This window comes from Urocitellus parryii, chromosome 12, assembly GCF_045843805.1.
Source record: "Urocitellus parryii isolate mUroPar1 chromosome 12, mUroPar1.hap1, whole genome shotgun sequence".
Lineage (NCBI taxonomy): Eukaryota > Metazoa > Chordata > Mammalia > Rodentia > Sciuridae > Urocitellus > Urocitellus parryii.
This window is the reverse complement of record NC_135542.1, coordinates 10,539,685-10,561,090: the sequence shown is the minus strand read 5'-3', so window position 1 is coordinate 10,561,090 and position 21,406 is coordinate 10,539,685. Positions and strand designations below refer to the sequence as shown.

At 46.8% G+C, this 21,406-nt stretch overlaps 1 protein-coding gene across 1 annotated transcript in view; it reads right to left on the bottom strand.

The window, feature by feature from the left end:
• Window positions 1–8,079, bottom strand: part of Aff3 (ALF transcription elongation factor 3) — a 407,982-nt gene extending 399,903 nt beyond the window's left edge. Inside the window, exons 1-5 of the mRNA XM_077792041.1 lie at window positions 8,060–8,079; window positions 4,901–4,975; window positions 2,599–2,719; window positions 1,331–1,643; window positions 819–1,204 (exon numbers count right to left, since the gene is read on the bottom strand). Of these exons, the coding sequence (XP_077648167.1) occupies window positions 819–1,204; window positions 1,331–1,643; window positions 2,599–2,719; window positions 4,901–4,975; window positions 8,060–8,079 (915 nt within the window). The remainder of the gene's footprint in view (window positions 1–818; window positions 1,205–1,330; window positions 1,644–2,598; window positions 2,720–4,900; window positions 4,976–8,059) is intronic.
• Window positions 8,080–21,406: the final 13,327 nt, after the last annotated feature.

Here is a 21,406-nt window from a genome sequence, read left to right as displayed (position 1 = left end):
AACTCACTCTGTTCACATACCCATGTAACAGTCTCAGATTATTATTAGACCACGAGGAGAATTCAGGTAAGAATTCTGATTAACATGAATGAATCCGAATCTTATAGATGGGATATCGGATATATCTGAATATTCAGCGTATTCAATTCTGAATCATTTAAACAAATACTTTAAAACTTATTATGTGTGGGCTGGGGTTGTGGCTCCATGGTAGAGTACTCGCCCAGCACATGTGAGGCCCTGGGTTCGATCCTCAGCACCACATAAAAATTAATAAATAAAGTAAAGGCATTGTGTCCATCTATAACTAAAAACAAATTTTATAAATTATTATGAGTTTTCCTTTATAAAGTTTGTCCTCGGACTTATCAAAACTGATAAAAATGTTAAAAGAGTTTCTTAACTCTTTCACATAAAACTCTACCTTCTTACATATTAAAAATTAAGCCTTTGAAGTGCCTTTATTCCTAGTATATAATAGCTCAGTCAACGTGACCTTGTTCACAAAAATCCCATGGACTATGGTGAAAGAGGCATTCCTTGCCTGACTAGTACACACACACACAGAGAGAAACACACACACACACACAATTATGCTGTATTCGATGGCACTTTAAAAAATACCAATTATAATAAATTTGAGATTTTAAGAAATCATTATTTACGATGTCTGCCTCTCCCGCTAGGGACTACCATAAATCCCGCCACAGGATGTCAGCCACGGTACTGAAAAAGAGCTCCCTGGAAATTGAATTCTCAGCCATCGCACAGCCAATAACTTTTCAGCAGCACGTAGGTGGAATGAAGTGGGGACTCACCTCTCCTTGCTTGGGGATGCTGAACTTGGAGAGCTTGGCTTTGGCTCTGGCCGACTCTGGCTTGCTGGCTGGGCCTCCTCGGTAGGTGGCGCAGTGCACGCCAGCCTCTGTCGACGACTTAAGCTTGGGAGACTCGTCAGGAGCCTGATCCTGGCCATCCATCGGTCTCACGTACGCGGTCGGCTTCTGCTGGACCAGGCTGGGCTTTGAAGCCAGGGCAGGAGGGAAGTTCTGCACACAGTGCCCACCACTGCCGTGCTTGGCTGCCATGGCGGGTGGCCTCTCCTGGGTCTGCAGTCCCACCTCTACGTTGCACACTTGTTTGGCCCGCGGCTGCTGCCTGCCAACACCATCTCCAAGCAAGGTCCTGAGAGAGCCCTGTTGTGCTGAGTGGGAAGAAGAAGAAGAAGCAATGAGCAGAAGAGTCTCAACACACAGCGGTGATGTTTTTTCATCACTGTTCTTGGGGTTCGCCGATTTGGGCAAAGCCAGTGTCCTGTGCCCCTGCTTACCTGCCCGCGGTTGGCCATCGGACGGTGGGTGCCCAGCCTTCTGCCAGCCCATGGTGCCCCTTTTACTCTGTGGTACAGGGCCAGCGGCTGGAGCAGAAGAGGCTGTGCTACAGACAGATGAGGGCTGGGTCTGGGCTCTTGAATCTGCAACAAAATGTTCATCGATCTTGTTCACCGGAGTCTGAGGAACCCCCGGCTTGGGGACGCCAACGAGGTGACTCTGATTGGATCTATCGGTTAAAAAGTCTTTCATTTCATCATAATTGCCTAAAGTGTTCTGGATCCGGTTGGAGAGCTCATCCCCCTTGTTAGTCTGGAGAAAGAAAAACACATCCACTCTCTGGTTAGAGACAAGAGAAACACGGGAAACAGTGGACAGCTGTCCTTATGGGTCATAGAACCAGGGCTGCCGTGTTGAGGATGAGAAGTGACAGAAGACATCGAGATCCTGAGGGTCTCTGAAGATGTCTGTCAGCACTCTGCACCACTCCAGAGCCGGAGACCTGTAACGAATGCTCTCAGGAGATACACAAAGGAACTCGGCCTTGGTACCCTGTAGCTAAAGTGCATTACCTGGAAATCGGAAATTTTACTATTGCAACTTAACAAAACCGTCTAGATCAGGTCTTTCTAGGACTAGATGTTTCTTTTCTTTTTCTTTCCGTAATCCCATGGAAAGCTTGTCCTGGAAAAAGTTAAGATTTGGCTCAGAATTGGTCTGCTTCCAATTTCTAAGGAGATAATTATTCTTCTCAGAAATCCAGAGAAGTCAGGGTAAAGCTTCCAAGGCACATGGGGCTACATGTGCAGGAAATCTACCAGCCTCAACTATCATGGCTCCGTGCAGGCTAAGACATGCTCCATAGCTGGGAAGGTCATTCACTCTGGAATGGAACACACCTGGCCTTTGGTTAAAAATAAGAAATAATTTTACAGTTTCCTTCTCAGGTACCCTGACCCTGACCATGAGCCACAGAAGTCGAATACGGAACCCAGCCTCTTTTGTGAACAGTACTTGTTTCCTAAGAGTTTAGGATGGTATTGACTTTAGAAGATCAATGCATTGGGTTCCATATCTGATGAAGTCTGTATGATCCATAAAAATCTCCGCCAGCAGATCTCCACACCAAACTAGACACGGAGATTTGGAGGAGAAGGTGCTGTCAGGGCAGCTGAGGTCCCTCCCCTGGCTGGACAGGCAGAAAACTGACTGCAGTCGAGACCACCACCCCAGGGACTGGGAAGCCCAACAACTGAAAACCGTCTACCTTGTAGGGTTCGCTGAAGAGGGAGTAACTGGAATTAAACGTGCCGCCGTCCTGCTGGGCCTCCTGATTCCTTCTTTCTCGTTCTTTCCTCCGTAACGCGTTCCTGTCTGGCTCATAGACGCTGCATCAGGACAGAGACAAGAGAACACACCACCAAGTCAAAGGGCGCAGCCCCACGTACCATTCCCTCCGTGGGACGATGGCAGCGGGGACATGATGGGACGAAAGCCAGGCTAATGAGGCCGTGTGAATCTGGGAACCCGATAATGACATTCTTCAGGAGGGAATGTTCTCAGGGCAAGTTCCAACCAGAGCCAGGCTCCTCTGCCTGATGTGCGGAAGAGGAACCATCCACGTACCCCGAAAGGAGAGGACTAAGCGTGATCTTAGGGCAGACGGCAATTAGAGCTCCGTGTAAACAGAGATTACGAGCGTATTTCCTGTTGGGGCAGCCTGAGTGCTACGGGGGCTCCTGGTTGGGGTCCCCCCCACCCCGGCTGGGCTTCTGCAGTGATTCCTGGATCAACCAGCTCCTTAAAGAGCTGCCGAGACCCCCGTGCTGGGGCGCTGTGCGCCGTCCAGAGCCTTCTTCTGATCTCTGTTCATCAGTCAAGTCGTCAGACGACGACGGAATCGATTCTTCCTTCTGATACATTTGACATCACTGCTCCTCCTAACTATGAAAAATGTGCCCGGAGGACGGGGTGCAGGCGCCGAAAGGAGAGGGCGGAAATTGAATGGTGTCGCGTCATCGAGGAACTCGTCCTTTCGTTTTGAAAAAAATTAATATCTAATCTCCCAAAATACGATTGTGAAGTGGCCAGACGTCAGACACCTGGAGGAACTAAGGGAGGAATAAAGGGCTCCTTCCCCCTACGAAGGAGAATAACAGGGCTGACTCAACTAGAGGAGGGAGGGACCTGTGCACTGATGGGAAGAAATAATTTAGGGAGAGGGGGAAAGCCTGGCCTCAGTACACATCTCGGAATGAATATCACCAACCAGAAGAAACCAGCACAGCCCTCAAAATCGGCACTGCCCTCACGTCCTAGCAGAAGCGTGGAATGTCGATGACCTTGCCACCAGGCTGGTGACCGCTCCACTCAGGAGCTAGGGCACCGACCTGGTGCCTAGCGCTGCCCTAACCAGAGACCGGAGGACGGAAACACCTCGACTCTCTATCCTTCAGCCTCTCCGTGACAAAGCAGGGGTGTCGGTGGCTTTGTTATGAGGTCCAAGGCTGGAAGGTAATTTATAAAAAAGGCCTGGAAAAATTCTAGGTGCTAGAAAACCCCGGGTACTTCTATGAAAATAGGATTAGAATAAAAGGATCTGGGGGGTTCAGAGGAAGTTCTGAAAATTCAAATTATTAAAGGCAAACAGCTATCTTTAGGAAAAGAGAGGATCTGTGCCATGGAGCTGTCGGGGACACAAATCACACAATCCTCCAATCAGGGCTGCTCAGGCCGGCTCAGCCCATGTGGCCAGAACATATTTTAAACACGCCGTCTCCGAGACGGGGCTCAACAAGCTTCTGGCAAGGCTGCTACAGCCCCTGAGGCATTCATTTAAATTTAAAATTAGGGAATGTTAAAATACCCAGAACATGGAAGCCATTAGCATTCTAATTCATCCCGAGTACATTACCCAAAGTTATTAGGTTTAGGAGCCCAACCCGTGTCCTTCGCGTATGGGAGGCTGCAGCCTCGGGAATGTGCCCTCGACAGAGAGGCTCACGGCTCCAGCATCAGGGCCACTGAGGACTTTCTGGGGTGACGGTGACTGGCCTAAAGAGTCACGGGGTGGAAATGACACTCCCATTCACAGGACCAGGCTTCCGGTTCAAAGGAGAGGGAATGTCCTGACCTGCTGGTGGGCACGTGTCCCATGAAACCCCAGCTTTCCGGAACATTCCACGGATTTCAGATGCAGATGGCTCTGAGGACACACGGCTCCTGCGGCACGGATGGGCACAGATGGGCTTTAACCCATAGGAGAATTCTCATTTGTGTTATGAGCTCCTGGTAGGTCAATATTGGCATCGACAATCAAACCCATGAGCTTGTGTTGCATGCATCTGGGCGCCCCTCCTCCCCACAGACACGGGGGAGCGCCGCTGCGCCAAGGTCCACAGAGAGGCCTCCGCGGGCACACCTGCCCCCGAGCCAGGGCGAGCCAACAACCGATCACACACGAGATGGGTGAGATGCACACGGTGGCCTGATGCAGGATGGAGCGGGCAGGTGGTCATGCAGGATGACGGCTGGGCTGCTGAGAGGCCCCCGAGCCCGAGATAATATACCTCCTGCATCTGCTGGCTGATGACTGAAATTCCACAACTAGGGAATCGCTCCTCTGGCTTAAGATGTCTTCACCCCTGTAAGAGAAAACACTTTAAACCTGACCAGCCTTGGGCGTCTCCGGGGGCACCCATCTGTCCACTTTCTCCCCCAAAGGGAAAGGGCACAAAAATATCGGGTTGCAAAGAGGGTCCAAAGAGGGTTCCAACCAAGGTGCCATGAAAAAGACAGGGGACGAGGGTCAAGAGCAGCAAGGAAAACGCACTGATAGACTCTGCTTATTTGCAACGCGGCCCAGGTGTTTAAGCAAAGGCCAGGAGACAGTGCCAAGGTCAACTCAGCAGACCGCCGTCTCAACACACTGCCAGGGTCTGGGAGTCAGGAGCGTCACGTCACGTGGAAAAGTGGGAGGTGAGGGAGACGGGGTTCTCTTTAACTGAGCTTCCCCCAAAGCCACTGCAGGAGGCAGGTCACTGCCAGATCCTATTCTCCAGTCCCGTTCTGCCAGCCTGACCAGCCTATGGCTTCCAATGCTCTCAGGGCCACTTACACGGAGTCCACCGATAGAGCTGCACGTGCCCTCTTCCTCCAGGGCTGCTACAAAGCTTGTGTGCACACACACCATCGGGTGGAAGCCAGCTGACCCCAGAAACAACCGTCCCCGCCCTTCACAGGAGACCAGAGGAAACACAGAAAGAAAGCGCCTGGCTTCTCCCCTTCCTCTGCAGGCAGCTCCGTGGTGTCCCCTGAGCACCGAGCCCTTCCCAAAGGTCACCCGCCCACGCCCTCTCCTTAACTAGAACTTCAACCCCCACGTGTCATTTCAGGCCTAGGGAGCTTAAATGTCACTTGCTTCAAGAAGCAAATGCCACTGAAAGAGAGTCGGGCCTTCCCACTCTCCGTCTCTCCCTGAGCTTCTTCGGCTTCATCTGTCCACCAACACGAAGTGACTGAACTCAGAAGGACCATAGCTGCTCGGGGACGAGTCCGCAGATCACTCGTGACAGGTGAAACCCGGGCAGGGCTCGCGGGCTTACGGAGGGCCTTTCTCTCCCCGCCTGGGCGTGAAAGTCAGCCCTCTTCACTCCTCTGCCCTGGGAGCCACGTGGAGACCTGCCATTGGCTTCAGAAGCACACGCACCTTTCCCCTGACGTGCTGAAAAGCGGGCTCAGCTTCCCCAGGAACGGATGACTTCAGTTTTAGACAATTCCGATTCCTGGCAGGCCGCTGTACCCGCTCAACTCTGTCAGCACCGCGTGTTCCCAGCTTTTCTTTGTTACTAGCAGATGGTAAAATCTCTATCTGCGGAGTTGTTCCTTAGCTCTGTAAAAAGGACAAGACTGCCATTCCTCAGACATACATCACCAAATGTATTTATTTATGTTGCACCAAAGTGGAGGCCGCCAACTGCTATGATATTATTTATTATTTATTGCAGATGCATAACAGTCCCAGAAAATGAACCTTTTAAATCAACTCCTTTTAAAAGATGTATTTATTTTTGGAATCTTTTTTTTTTTTTTTAAAAATAGCACATGAAAAACATGGTAAAAAAAAAAACATTTTGATCATTTCCCATTTACTTTTAATCTATCAATTGAGGTTTCTTGTAGGGCTTCCACCAAAGCCAATTATGGTGGTTGAATGGAAAGTGATATCTAGACATGAAATTACCATTTCCAAAATTAATCCAGTCTTCATCACATGGTAACAACATGAAACGAAATAATAATGATGTCTACGAGCCTGACGTTTCCTCCTTTCTGCTGAGCTCCAAATATTTTATCAGTCTGTCTCTTAATTATCCTTCCGATGTCCCAGGGAGAACACAGGGATGGCGAATATCATCTCCAGGTTAACTTTTTTTTAAAAAAAAAAAATCAAGAGTTCGATCGCCAAAATGATGTCAGAAAGAAGGCCTCCTGTAGAAGGAAGAGCAATGTCTAAAGAGGATTTGGCTCATCTCTTCCCAGAGCAGAGGAGCTACCCATCAGCCCAGAGCTGACCAAGAGCTGGCCAAGCCTCCTGAACCCTGGTGCCAGCCAGCCCCGTAGTAACCAAGAGTGAACACGAGCCCCACCAAAGCAAAAGAGGACACATCAAACCAAAGGGACCCTTTCCCATTCAGAAAGAACAATGAGGAGAATTGAGAACAAAGTGTCAGCTATTCTAATTTTTTACAGCCCCCGAACAACAAAAGAAAAAACGCCGTCTCTCTTTCTGCAGCACCCCCCCACACACACACACACAAATCGTATCTGTGTATCCTAGAAATGTGGACTAGAAGACGGAAGAGTGAACAGAGAGTGTGCAGATCCTCAAGCTGGCCCGCGAGGGCGGATGGCATCCCCCATCTTCATGAACTGCCCCTTCACCAGATCTGTTGCAATCTGTCCCCGGGCTGCCCTGCGGGAGGGAGGGAAAGGTGCTGGAGCACAGCCTGACCCTCCAGCTGAGCCCCGGTTGACCCAGCAGACCCAGCTGGACAGGAGGAACTGCCTCCCTCCCTCGGGTTCTCTTCCATGGGCAGCCTGCTGACATCTGAATGGTGGCTCCCAACAAATGACATCTCCCAGGGAGGAGATTTTAGTCAGTGATCTCGGAAGCCAACTGCACCCCTTAACTAGAATCATCAGCATTTTATTCTGACTTTCTTAAAAAAAAAAAAAAAAGCCCACTTATTGTCTCAGGGGTTGGGGATTTGGATTGGTCCATTTTCTGTGGCCCTGACAAAATAACAGAGGTTAAGTCCTTTATAAAGAAAAGAGGTCATTTAGCTCACAGTTTTGGAGGCTGAAAGTCCAATATTGAGCGATTTTTATCTGGCCTCTGATCGGGGCCACAACATGGTAGATGGCATCTTGTGGGAGGGTATGAGAGAGGGAAAAAGAAGTCACATGGCAAGATAGGAAGCCAGAGGGATTCAGGGGTCCAGGCTGGCTCTTTTTGTAACAACTAGCTCTCAGGGAACTACCCTTTTGAAGGTAGCACACCCTGCCCCAATCACCTTGCACACCCCACACCACCACACTGGCAACCAAGCCTCCAGTCCTAGAACACGTTAGGCACCCACTCAGCCCTATTCAAACCGTGGCAGGGGCTAAGAGACAACCGAGTTCAAGGAGACGAGAATATCTCATCCAACTCAACTCTCACCTACCTTTCGGAGGAGGATACCATGTTATCCATGTTGTTTTCAAATATCAGAAATATAGTTCCATTTCCTCCAAAAGCATTTCCTGAATGCCACTATCAGATGCTGGGGTAACCATCAGGACTGGGACCAACCTACCCCACCCCTGAGAAGGTAATGGACAAGGGACCACAGGATGCAGGATCAGGAAGGAGGGGAAGGAAGAAGAAGGACCTAAATGTTCAAGACGTGCAGGTTACTATGAAAGGTGGCCTTTGAGAGGAGTGGAGGGAGTGACCCTGGCCCTCCAGAGACCACCCGATTTCTTTAACAAGCTGAATCCCACATTTTAATCCTCATGTCTTTGGTTTGCAGGTTTGGTTTGGAGGGAATCCGCCAAGGGCAGACACAGAGAGAAAAACACAGAGGAACACTCTCTGCTTCCCCCGAGTGTGCCCAGGGGCTGGACCTCAGCAGACACTCAGAGTCCCGGAAGGACACACCCGCTTTCCCCCTGGGCACCGACGGGTGCCTCCCGGGCAAACAGGAGGGGCCTGGCAAGCTGGGGAGAGGAGAAGGATCCCAGAGACTCTCCTGCTTTCTGGAGCGGCACATCAGCCGCTGTGTGTAATTAAAGAAATTAAATCAAACACTCCAAAATTATAACCAATTGTTTTGAATTTAATGAATCAAACTAATTAGCATCTCTTTGTTATTTATAAAGCAAATGATAAAAGATCGTAATCCTTGCTTAAATTCGAGAAAAGCTAGGCTGTTGAAGGGTCCTTGCGCGTTGCCTCCTCCCTCTGCAGAGCTGGCGGAAGGCGGAAAGGTTGGCCGGGGTCAGGGAGCAGATGAGGCTGCAGTCAGGCCTTGAGAAGGAGGCAAGAACCCTGCAGCTGCAGGACTTCCAGGCCCCGAGGTGTGGTGGGGGTGGAGGTGACTGTCATGAGATGGAGACAGTGAGGGTGGTGGTGGCAGAGAGCTGGACACAGTGACTAACACCTGTCATCCTACCTGCTCAGGGGGCCATGGCAGGAGGATCGCAAGTTCAGAGTCAGCCTCAGCAACTCAGCGAGGCCCTGAGCAACTTCATGAGACCCTTTCCCAGAATAAAAAAGTAAAAAGGGCTGGGGACGTGGCTCAGTGGTAGAGCACCCCGGGCTTAATCCCAGTCCCCTCCACCGCCACACACACAAATTGGCCGAGCAGCGAGAACCAGTCAACAGCACCTATTACAAATCCCCAGATCCCAAACACCATCACTCGGCCCCTGTTCGGTTCCTTGGGGTTCTTGTCTCCGAGTCAAGCAGCTTCGGTTCCATGCCTGTCACTCATCTGCCCCGACAGCACTCCCCACCCCCCGGCTCCCCGCTGACGTTGGAAGTGTGCACCCCACCCCACATTTTATTTCTAACCATGGATTCCTTGAAAAGGTCAGTCCCACCTCTTATGTGCTTGTCTTGGCCACAAAGGTCATCTCCATCGGAGTCCAATCTTGATGATTTTGGGATGACCTATGCCACCTTCCCAAGACCCATCTGGCCCCTATTAAATCTCACTAATGACAACCCCTACTCTGCATGGACTTCACATGAATTATTTTGTTGAATAATCCTGAAAACCCCCAAGAGACACTACCCTCAGTTTCCAGGGAGGAACCAGAGGCTCTGAGGTTCACTCACACGCCACCTCCCTGGGCCAGCCAGCCACGTTTCCTGGACGGAGAGTCAGGCGGTCTGGCTCCAGAGGAGGAACTCTCAAGACTCAGCTTGAAGAATTCTCCTAAGAACCTGCAGAACTGGGGTGCCCACTTCAACTCAGTCCCTGGATTTTGCCAAACAGGTTTCCGGGGCTGTAAGTTTAATCCATTTTATCCATTCCTAAGGGTGGAATTCTGACGACTGGATTCCTGGGGAATCCCAGGAAGTGCCTTTGACCCCGGAACCAGCACACGGCTCCCGCTGCCGGAACCCAGTACCGGAGACCCCGACCGACCAGGCTTTTGCTCATCATTTACTGGGTCCCAACTCCATCTCCAACTCTGGGGAAATGATGCCTTTCAGATCTCTCGTAAATATACGCCAGTGGGTTTTGAGGGAGAAATGACAGCTAAGTGACAGCTTTGCCTTTCCAAGGGTTAAATGTTTGTCCCGAGGGACCCTAAGTCTCGGTGCCACGAGAACAAGTGTCAGGCTCTAATGGAATTGTTCCATGATAAATAAACCACCGGGCGGTATGACTAGCAGCTCTCAAAGAGGCTTTGCGAGTAGTATAAACAGCAGAAGTTAATTTGAGTTTCTTAACAGGACCTTTTTCCTCCACCATATAAAAGTGCCCTGGGATGAAGCCATTACTCTGATTTACCATCTTCTCTTGGTAGAATATAAAGATGCAGCCGAGCCTCCACAGAAGCAGTAACTTAACCAGATGAGACCCACTTGCAAAGTCCCTACTATGCTATTTCAGAGAGTTGGCTTCCCAGCAGCGGCTCCGGGGTGCCATCCATCACCGGTGTGGCAAGGCGAAGGATGCTTCCTCCAGGGCTTTCCGTGGGAGAGCCAGGACATTATTTTCTTCTCCACCCCATGCTCAGTTACATTTCATTTTCACTTTTACGGCACCAGTTTCTAAACTTCAGCTCTCAGGAATTTTAAAGGACATCTACAGGATGTGGCAGACTCGATGGCCAGCCTGGGTTTAACCCCCTACGCTTGCTGCTGTGGCCACACAGGGTCACCAGTGGGTGCCTGAAGACGCCGGGTGGCCACGTCCTTTCATGTAACTTCAGGTAGGTCCGACTCCTGGACCCAGAAAGCCCGGAGATCCTGAGCACTGGCCCTTCGGGAATGGCCCATGGTTTCCTGATCCGAACCCCCAACTTCCTTTCCTCCCAGAGCCACTAACGACGAGATGTTATGTTAACCGGGTTGACATGGGACAGTAAGGAACAAGAGTCCCCCGGGGTTACTGCTGCCCACTGGACTGGACCACTTTACCTGGGAGGGACAGAACTAGAAGGCCCCAGTGAACACACACAGGGCTGACTTCACCCGATGCGGAAGGAGGGGGACATCATCGGGCACCTCTGGTGTCCAGCCTGTCAGGGGTCATCACCGGAATCGACCGTTTTGCCTCAGAGGGAAAGACCCTGTTTTGAAGACGAGGATGACCTGCTCAGCAGTGAGTCAGCTTGGCCAGAAGTTTTTAGTAGGCCAAGAAGCTCGGGAAGCGAGAAAGGACCCACATCCTCAGAAGAAAAGGCAGAAGTCCCCCGTGAGGGTGGGGAGGAGCCCGCAGAGCCCTGGGCACCCAGCAGGGAGGCAGCGCCCGTCAGAGCAGCTGGGAGTGGACCTCCAGCCGGCCCCCGCTCCCCGGCCCTCGGCCTCTTCTCCGAGGGTCCCTCTTCCTCCCACTCCCGAGGGGTCCCGGCCTCCCTCCTGCCTCCGGGCTCCTCCTGAACTGACACTGGGGTGTGTGAGACCTCGCGGGGCAGTCTTCCTGACCACCATCACCCATCCCTCATCTTCGGGTACCCAGACGGGAATCCAAGACTCACCCGGATCTCACGTCAGCTCCAGATCCCACGCTCCCTGGGGAGCCTCCTCCAATCAGGTTCCCTGGCACCGCCCGCCCCCTGTCCCCCAAGGCTCACCCCCCCACCACTCCAGCCTCTGCCCGACTGCTGTCCCTGTCGGGGGATGGCAACACGACCCACCTCACTGCCACGTGGACTCCAGGGTGGCCCAGGCCACTGTCCCCCAAATTCAGCCCATGCCCCAGTCCTGCCAGCTCTGCTCCATGAACACTACTCAGACGTGTCCACCTCTGTCCTCCACTGTCACCTTGCAGGCCAGGCTGCCACTGGCCACAGCACTCCCTCAGGGGTCTCCTGGCTGCTCTTCCTGTGCTCCCCACAGGTCCTTATGTCAAGGGCTTGACCCTACCTAGTGCTCTTGGGAGGGGTGGGACCTTTGGGAATGGGAGCCACTTAGGAACATGCCCTTGAAAGGGATGATGAGACCCTGCTTGTCGGCTTCTTTGGTTCGAGATGTTGGCATTTTGTTCCTAAACAAAACTCCTATCATTATGTGCTGACTCCACCAGAGGTCAAACCCATGGGACTGCCCATTTTTGGTCTGGAACCTCCCAAACTGTGAGCTACACCTTTTTTCTTTGTAAATAAGTGGCCTCAAGTAGTTTGCTATAGTTATGCAAAGCTGACTATTACAACACTAAAGCCAGGTGGCAATTCTAAAATAGAAGATTGATCATGTCACTGCCCTGCCCTCTGGACTGAGAACAAATCTGGGAGCCATGAGACCTAGCCTGCTCATCATTTCAATGTTGGCCCTCAATCCCCTAACCTCTATGCCTTACCCTGTCTCTAAGCCCCCGTATGTGCTCTTCTCTGTTCCCTGAACACCTCTGCTCTCCACCTGCCCACCACCTCCTGATTCTGAAGGTCTCCATTTAGTGATGCTTCCTCCCCAAGATCATTCCCGGATGCACATCAACACACCCGAGGCCCTTCATGGGATGTACACAGAGCCCGCCTTCTCCCCATAGTCACATCTCTTATGCTAATTAACGGAAACCTCTGTTGAACTATTAATTCCCTAATAATAACCATCTATGTCTACTTTCTATAAAACTGTATCCTCAGCACCTAAGCAGTACCTGGTACAGCACAGACACTGCAATAAATGACTTTAAAAACCGTAAAAATGCAAGATAAATATTTTCTTTTTTCTCTTTCCTTTTCAAAATTTCACCCACTGGCAAAGCACATCATTCGAACCAACACAACTTTCATCTATTCAGATTCTTAGTCCTAAAATCTTCTTTATGGTTTTTGAGTTTAACAATCATGGGGATCATAATAAAAGTAATGCTAAGCTACTGCCTGGTGCTGGGACACTAGCCACAAAGTTCATGTTTGCTACTTGTTTTTCTCTCTCCTTGTTTCTGTAAAATACACAATGTCAATAGATAACCAAATAGATATAAAAGTGAAATGTGATCCATATTCCATGAACATTATAATGCACATTTTACTGACAAAGCTCTTTCATCAATTAAAAAAAATATGTGGGGCTTAGAAAACTTAATTTTCCAAAAGTCACATAATAACTGTGAGAATCAGGGTTCTAAGTTCCATGAAATTGTGGATATTAAAAACAACTTAACAGCTGGGTGTGGTGGCACATGCCTGTAATCCCAGCAGCTTGGGAGGCTGAAGCAGGAGGATCTCAAGTTCAAAGCCAGCCTCAGCAAAAGTGAGGCATTAAGCAACTCAATGAGACCCTGTCTCTAACTAAAATACCAAATAGGGCTGGGGATGTGGCTCAGTGGTTGAGCACCCCTGAGTTCAATCCTTGGTACCAAAAAAACAAAACAAAACAAAACAAAAAAAACAACAAACACTTGTGTTAATTAAACCTTCTAATTTGAAAAAACCTTTAAACTTATTACATACAAGGTGCCAACTAACTAGATACAAAAAAGACATCCAGGACCACAGCCTACACACAGGTTTGGGGGGATATTTCTCCAACTTTCTATGGTGAAAATTCTGTAGTCAATTAAGTGTGACCTACAGGAAGACATTAGGAATTATGAATTATTTGTACTCTGTGGTTCTATAATTCATCCTGTGGGATGACACTAAAGATGATTAATTCTAAATACCCATACAACACAGTGTCAGGAAACCAAAGAGTCTTCTTATAGTTGATGTATCACTCACAAGTTCCCAATTTCAATGGAACGTATAATCTATCATAAAAATATTGTATTTGATCCATAAAACATGAAATATCTTATCTTACATATCATGGGCTGCCCTGACAAGATGATAATAATCACAATTCTTTAAGAACTCCTGCAAAGAGTACACGAAGTCTATCTGCCATGTTTGCTTCATGTTACCTTCAAATGTCTTCACCCCTTCCTCTTGTCTTCCCTCCCTTCAATGGGACTGTCCATTTTTGATCTGGAACTTTCCAAACTGTGAACTAGACCTTTTCTCTTTGTAAAGTAATTGGCCTCAAGTATTCTGCTATAGTCATGCAAAACTATTACAACATTAAAGCCGGGTGGCAATTCTAAAATAGCAGATTGATAAAGCTAGGTTTTACCAAATATTTTTTTTTTTATGATTGGCACAAAGGGAAGTGCCACCATTAAAAATCTGCATGCATTAAAGAAGGTACTGTAAGATCCTCATGGGAAACCTACTACAGATTGCACAGCTCCAATCCAAACATCCACAATCCAAAATCTCCAAAATCCAAAGCTTTCTGAGAGCCAACATGTTGGCATGAGTGGAAAATTCCACACCTGACCTCATGTAATGGGTGGCGGTCAAACACAGGCATGCTAAAAATATGTTATATGAAATTACCTCAGGCCATGTACATTAAGCGTATATGAAATAAATTTTGTGTTTAGACGTGTGTCTCATTCCCAAGGTATCTCGTTATTATATACACAAATATTCCAAAATTCTAAAGAATTGGAAATCTGAAATGCTTCTGGTCCTGAGCATTCTGGGATAAAGGATACTCCGCCTGTGGAAAATCACTAAAGTCGAAGATTTCCTGAATCAGAAGCAAATGAGAGAAGAGAGAAGACACAGCCAATTCCCCCACTGAACGAGAAGGACACTTCCTGTCACTGGTCCCATAGTTTCTACGGATGCTCCACCATCTCTAGAGATTAACCCGGGGGCCAGGAAAGAGGAGACCCAGCTCAGCTAAAGGAATAGAGAAGCCAGAACCACTCTGTGCCGCCCGCCCTCTTGTCAAACACAGGTAATAAAACCAAACCAGACATTGATCAGAGGTTTTAAGAAGCAAAGGAAGCAATAAACACAGACGTATCTGAAAACACTAAAGTGCTCTGTCAAGGTGAAATATTAATGTCTGGATGGAAGGTGACTAAAACATCCACAGTGCAGAGAGAAAGACCACTCCTCCTCCAGGTCAGACAGGTAGCTGGACGGAGCAGGATGTCGTTCAGTACTGGCTCTGAGCCCTCACCGTCCTGTTCAGGAATGTATACCACTCATGACTGGGATTTTATTATTGCGTTATTTATACATTATAAAATAAAATCAAAATTAAAACCAATTTAATATCCTTTCTTAGAAGACTGGTGAGCAATTATACACTATTTCAAACAAGGGAACATTGTAGTCATTGGATGGAATGGATCTGAATGTATAGAGATGGAAACACATCCAAAACACAAGTATTAAGTAAAAAAGGAGCTCACAAAGAGCATGATGACATGATAAATCTCTCTAATATAAAATAATACGTGCACCTTTAACGATACATGACAATTTTAAAATAGTTTTCTCAGAGGTGAATGATGGACTGGGGGGTGCATTTGATTCCTCTGCTTTGCTTTGAGGTTTTAAAAGCAAATATTACTGTTGTACTACAAAGTATTCCATTTTTAAAATATTGACAATGTAAGTCTTCATTTGTTCTTCCCCTTCTGAGCGATCAATGTGCAAAGTGTGAAATTGAGACAATGACTATTATATGCAGCCCAGGATTATGTGCTCTGAAATACCAGGATCCTGGCTCTCTACCCCATCCGAGAAGAGAAACTGTATCAATCTCTCCACAAATCTAACCCAGAGATCTTAATCCCAACCAAACTGCTCACTGATCGAGGAAATCCTGAAACTCTTTGTGATATCTCTGTACTGAAGCATGCATTAAAAAAAAAAAAAAAAAAAAAAAAAAAGAAATCATGGTCTTCGTCCTAATAGCATCAAACTGCATCTACTCCAGCCTAATCTGGCTCTCAGGAAAACAATCACATTATTCCCATAGGTTGCTCACAGAACAGCTGGTCTTGGGACAGCAGGCCTGCACACTCCTCTTTATGAACACAACTTGTCTCTCTCTTCCATGAGAAACAGAACCCCCAAACCACGCGCCTGGTACAGAGCATCTGGTGACAACTTACATCTGGTGACAACAAGGCCTCCAGGGGCCCCCAGCTCTACTGTCCTGGCTGCACATTCCCTCCCTGGTCCAGCCTCCCTCCACGTGCTGCCCCTTCCTAGTTCCATCACTAAACCCTTCAGTCTGTGCAGGACGCTCTGCTGTTGGAGAACTACTAGTTCTTTCTTTTCAACCAAGTAATAAAATTGAAATTTTAGGTGAAGATGAATTGTTCTCCACATAACCTGTGTTCCCTTTCTTTTTCCCCCCAAATATTTACATTTAAAACAGCCGTCTCCGGACTCATATTCACCAGTCTCACGAAGGGAATTATCATTAATAATGTAACACCATCGCTTAACATTGTCATGAAGCCTCTTCCATTTCCTTAAACATTACAGGTTATCACTAACAGCATCTCATCCTCTAATGTGAAAATAACTTCTAATTCTACAAACCCAACGTGCCATTTCCAAGATCCATGGGAATTATTTTATCAGGCACACTGAATTCATGAACGAATGATTCATAAGTGAATCTATGTGAAAACTGCACGTTTTTAATAATAATCAAAGCAATGTACACCAAATTAAGGTAAAAATCATTTTAAATTACCTGAAAGATTTTTCTAAAACGAGTTGGAAAGGTAATATTCAATACTGGAAAATACTGGCAGACACTGGCAGCAGGGGAGGGGCACATTGGAAGGAAACTTACGGGAGACAATCTCGCATTTTGCAATACATCTTCAGAACATTTTAAAAAGAGCCCTTCGCTTAATCATCTCTTCCTAGGAATCTGACCAAAGGACACTGTCAAGGATGCAGAGATTTATGTCCATGAATTCTCAACAGAGAATGATACATGGGAGAAGGAACTCAAAGAAACCTAACATGAAATCATCAGAAAATGATTAAATCATTAAAAAGCCATTAAAACTCTCCTATTGAAGTAATATTTGATGACACAGGAAATATAAAAGGTAAAGTTAAATGGTAAAAGTAAGCAATATGATCACACTTTGATTCGAATTATCTAATGATACATTTGGGGTGGGGGGGGCATACACAGACACAGAAAAGAATCTAAAAGGTATTGTTATTCGTACAGAAAAAAATGAATTTTGTTTTTGTGTGCTGGCTACTTTTGAATTATTTATATTAAATATTTATTACGTTCCATACCCACTCGAATGGCTACTTGAAAGGAAACCGTAAATCACAAAGTGTTTGTGAGGACCTGGGAGAACGGGCAGTGCTGTCCGTTGGAATGAAAAATAGGTGAGCCACTGTGTGGTGAGTTCCTCAAAAAACGAAAAAATAGTATCATAATATGATTTAACCATCAACTTCTGGGCAGCTATTCAAAAGAGTGGAAAGCAAAGTCTTGGGGAAATATTTGTACATCCATGTACATAGTGACATTATTCACAAGAGCCAGAAGCAACCCCAGTGCTTGTCAACGGATAAATGAATTAAAGAAATGTGCACATCCATACGATGGAACATTCAACCTTGAAAAGCAATGAAATTCTGATATGTAATAAATACTGGAGAATACTGGGGGACACTGGTCTCCCCCACCTGGCTGCAGGGAGCGCACATCAGAATTAACCCTTGTTCTGTGTTACAATGCTCCAGGTTGAACTGCATCCCCCCAGATTCACATCATGAAGCCCTGACCCTGAGAACATCAGCATGTGACTGTTGGAGACAGGCTCCATGAAGAGGTAATTCAGTTAAAGGAACATCATTAAAGTGGGTCCTGATTCAATCTTACAGGAAGTAAGCAGAGTCTCTAAGAAAAAGGCAAAAAGAACTGCTGCACTGTATGCTGGTTCACAGGCTGTTTCTCGATGGGATAGTAACTGTGGGATTACTAGACCCACGTGCTGCCGTTGAAGAACGAAGTCAACAGATGGCGCCTGATGAGACCCAGGTCTCTCCATGTTGAAGAGGGAGCAAGGAAGGAAGCTGGAACAATCCATGGAATAAATGGATTGGAGTTGGAGACGTGGGTAAAAACTCGTGCTTAGATTAATGGAGATAGATGGGTACACAAGACATATTTTTAGATGTGTGTGTACACATGGGTGCGTCTACGCGGGTACTTCCTGGCTCTGTCAGCTGAGTGGACCTGGAAGCATCAGCACCTCGGTATTCATGAGCACCCCTCGAGTCCAGATCTTTGTTTCTAAAACTATTTTCTAATGAAAGAAAGAAATAGCTGATTCTAGGATTGGGACCAAAAATATATATATACCAGATAGGCCTGAAACACCTTGTAGTAAGAAGCCAGCACCCAACACCACTGCCACCACAATTAGGGGTGTCTGTCAACAGGTCACAACTGAAACACCTTCTCATGACTAGGGCTAGAGCAGTCTAAAAGCCACATACAGTAGTCCTGGATTTTAACAAAGTGCAAAGCCAACATCCATGAGTCCATACTGACAAAAATAAGTGATTCAATAAATAAATAAACAGGGTGGGGAGAACAGATGAGTCTTTATGCCGAATTCCAAATGATCTGAGAAGATACTACACACCGTTAGGCATAACTATTATGAAGAAGTACAACTCCATGCAACCACACGCGATCTCACAGACGTAGTATGAAGTAAAAGGAACAATGGAGAGAAGAACACCTACTATGTAGTTCTGTTTCTATGGTATAGAAACCCAGCAACCGTAACCCACAGTCTTGGGATTCGGCATAATGGTTAGCTCCAGAGAGAAGGGCAAGGGTTTTGATGAGCATGCCCAAGGACAGACTGGGATTCTGCCAACCTTCTACTGGACTTCATCAACAACCTGCACTTTGTCAAGGTTCTAATCAACCCGATGAGTTAAATTTGACCCCCCCACACACAGAGTGTACAATAAACCACTTTCAGCTCAAGGGGGGAAAGTCTATAATTGATTTGGATGTATATAATGCAGGAATTCACTTTAATTTTTCTCCATACAATGATCCAGTTGACCTCAGCAGGACTGGTAGGAAACACCAACATTATTCCCCTATTGCTCTCCAGCACAACTGCAGTCATACAGCAGGCCTTCATACGTGGCTACATCGGGCCTTGCTGGGAATTCATTCGGGAAAGGTACTCACAGCCTTTGCCTGTGCCCTTTCCACGCTCCTCCCTTGCAACCGGAAGCCTGGCGATGCAGCTGGCCTACCCCCCACCTCACCCCCCTACCCCCCCATCCCACTCCCACACCATGAGGTGGGCACCATGAAGGGCTTCCGCCACATCAACACACTGTCCACACACAGCGGGAGCAAGAAATACACCTCACTATTCAATTAGCAAAATTCTATGGCCCTGAAACTCGGGTAGGAGGGAGAGTGAGAAGAGGAAGATTTAAGATCAACCGTGGATTTACTCTGAATATCTCAGGGGTGATCACTGCGGCTTTACTCTTCATACCTGAGCCATGACACAGGCCTGCACACACTCACACCTACAAATGTGGAATACGTGATGGGCTGTGTCCTGGCGACTCTCTGAGATTAACTCAAACCATGTACCAGGTGATAAATAATTCCTGAAATACATTTAAAATCTGAAAAAAGAGTATGTGGAAGTGGATGTGAAACAGAGTACCTAACTGGAACTTCACATTTTAATGTTGAGAAGCTGAAACCATATACGATTTGTATTTCTGACATAACCTTTGAATGAGAACCAATTCTGATTTGCTAAAAGGTCTGCATTTTTGTTAACAAATCAGCATTTCCCACTTGCTTTTTTTCTTAGAATAAATGCCCCCCAAAAGCTTAGGATTAATAAATTATAATAATAGATAAAAAGATGCAAATTCTTATATCTCAAGTTCCATAAAACGTTTTACGGACCTCTTCAACTATATTTTTTTTGTGTGTGTATATATAAAATTAAGATTTATATGTAATAAAATTAGGTAGTAATAATATATATCTTTATCTAAAGTCCTGTGATTCTTGAACATTTATCCACTGCCACCCTGCAGTTCATAAACCATGCAAGGGAATTCTCACAATACATATTATGTAGGGCACCAAATTATTTTGATTTAATTCTCGATAAGAAGTGAAGCCGTAACTTGTTACTTTAGACTGGCAAATCAATATCAAATGCTTGTTCTAAGATTGGTTATCACTCCAGTCATGCAAGTAGCTTGAAAAGCTGACATATTAGCATTGACACGGGGATTGCTCTATTTGTTTTCCAAAGGTTTTCCTGCATGACGCTAGGCTTAGTTTTATGCCAAGAAAAAAATCAATTTCTTTATTCAACTTGTCAATCAGAAAACACATATATAGAAACAATGACTTTTATGGCAACACATAAAAGTATACAATAATAATTCAAGATGAGGTAGAAATAGAAAATGCCATCCTAGATAAAATATCCACATATAACAAAGACTGAACAGGCACACATAGCAATATAATTAACATACATGTGAACATAAACTTAATGTAAAAATAAAGTTACGTGTAGAAATGAAGCCCGACAAAAATTTCAAAAACCTCGATTTTCAAATATACAAATTATTTTTCATTTCAAAAGTTTAAAAAAAATCCTTAGAAGGACTAGCTTCTTCCAATACGATTTCATAGAAAACTAGTTTTCTTTTTTTAATCTGCAGACTAAGCTTTCTAGACAAACTGTAATGCTGCTCTATTTATATCAGAATATCAATGAAGAAAACATTGCTTTTTAAAACAGGGTTTTGAGGGAAATTATACTTTCCATAACAAAGAATCCATATAGATGGCCTGGCTTTTGATCTCGCCCCTGTGAAAAGAGACCCCCAAAAGATCCACACTGGACACCAAGGTAGAAGGCAACCTAATGCCTAGATGTGATTATCACCCAAGTTCCCTCATTCTGTCAAGGTCACTCAAGTTCACCATGCCTGCAGGATCAAGTGTCACCCACATTAATTGCTTAGTGTGAGTTCTCCTCTATTTTAATGGATGCGTGTCGTGAAGCCCCGGGGCCTGGCTCTAAAAACTGAAGTCTGGCCCAGGCAAGGGAGTCAGATGCCTGCCTGCAGTGCACTCCCCTGGGGATCGCCGTGTCCCTTATCTGCCTGTATCCTCAGAGCAGCAGGGGCTCCACAGCACTTGAGTGACACGCCCAGCCACCCAAGGCTGTCCTCACTACTACGTCGCTGTCCAAATCCCCCGTCAGCAGGTTGAGATCTGTGGGATCCCTTGCACACACACGCTGGAGCGTTCGGAGGAAGCTCGGGCCAAGGCCTGGTCTAGCTCTTCACCAACTCTATCCAAACGAGGGGCCAAGACAGTGCGTTTCACGGAAGTGTCAGCACCCTGCCTGAAGCCTTGGGCTGACACACTGGAAAGTGTGGTGGAGTGGAGACAGCGCCGCCTGCAGCCTCGGGGTCTGCTTTAATTC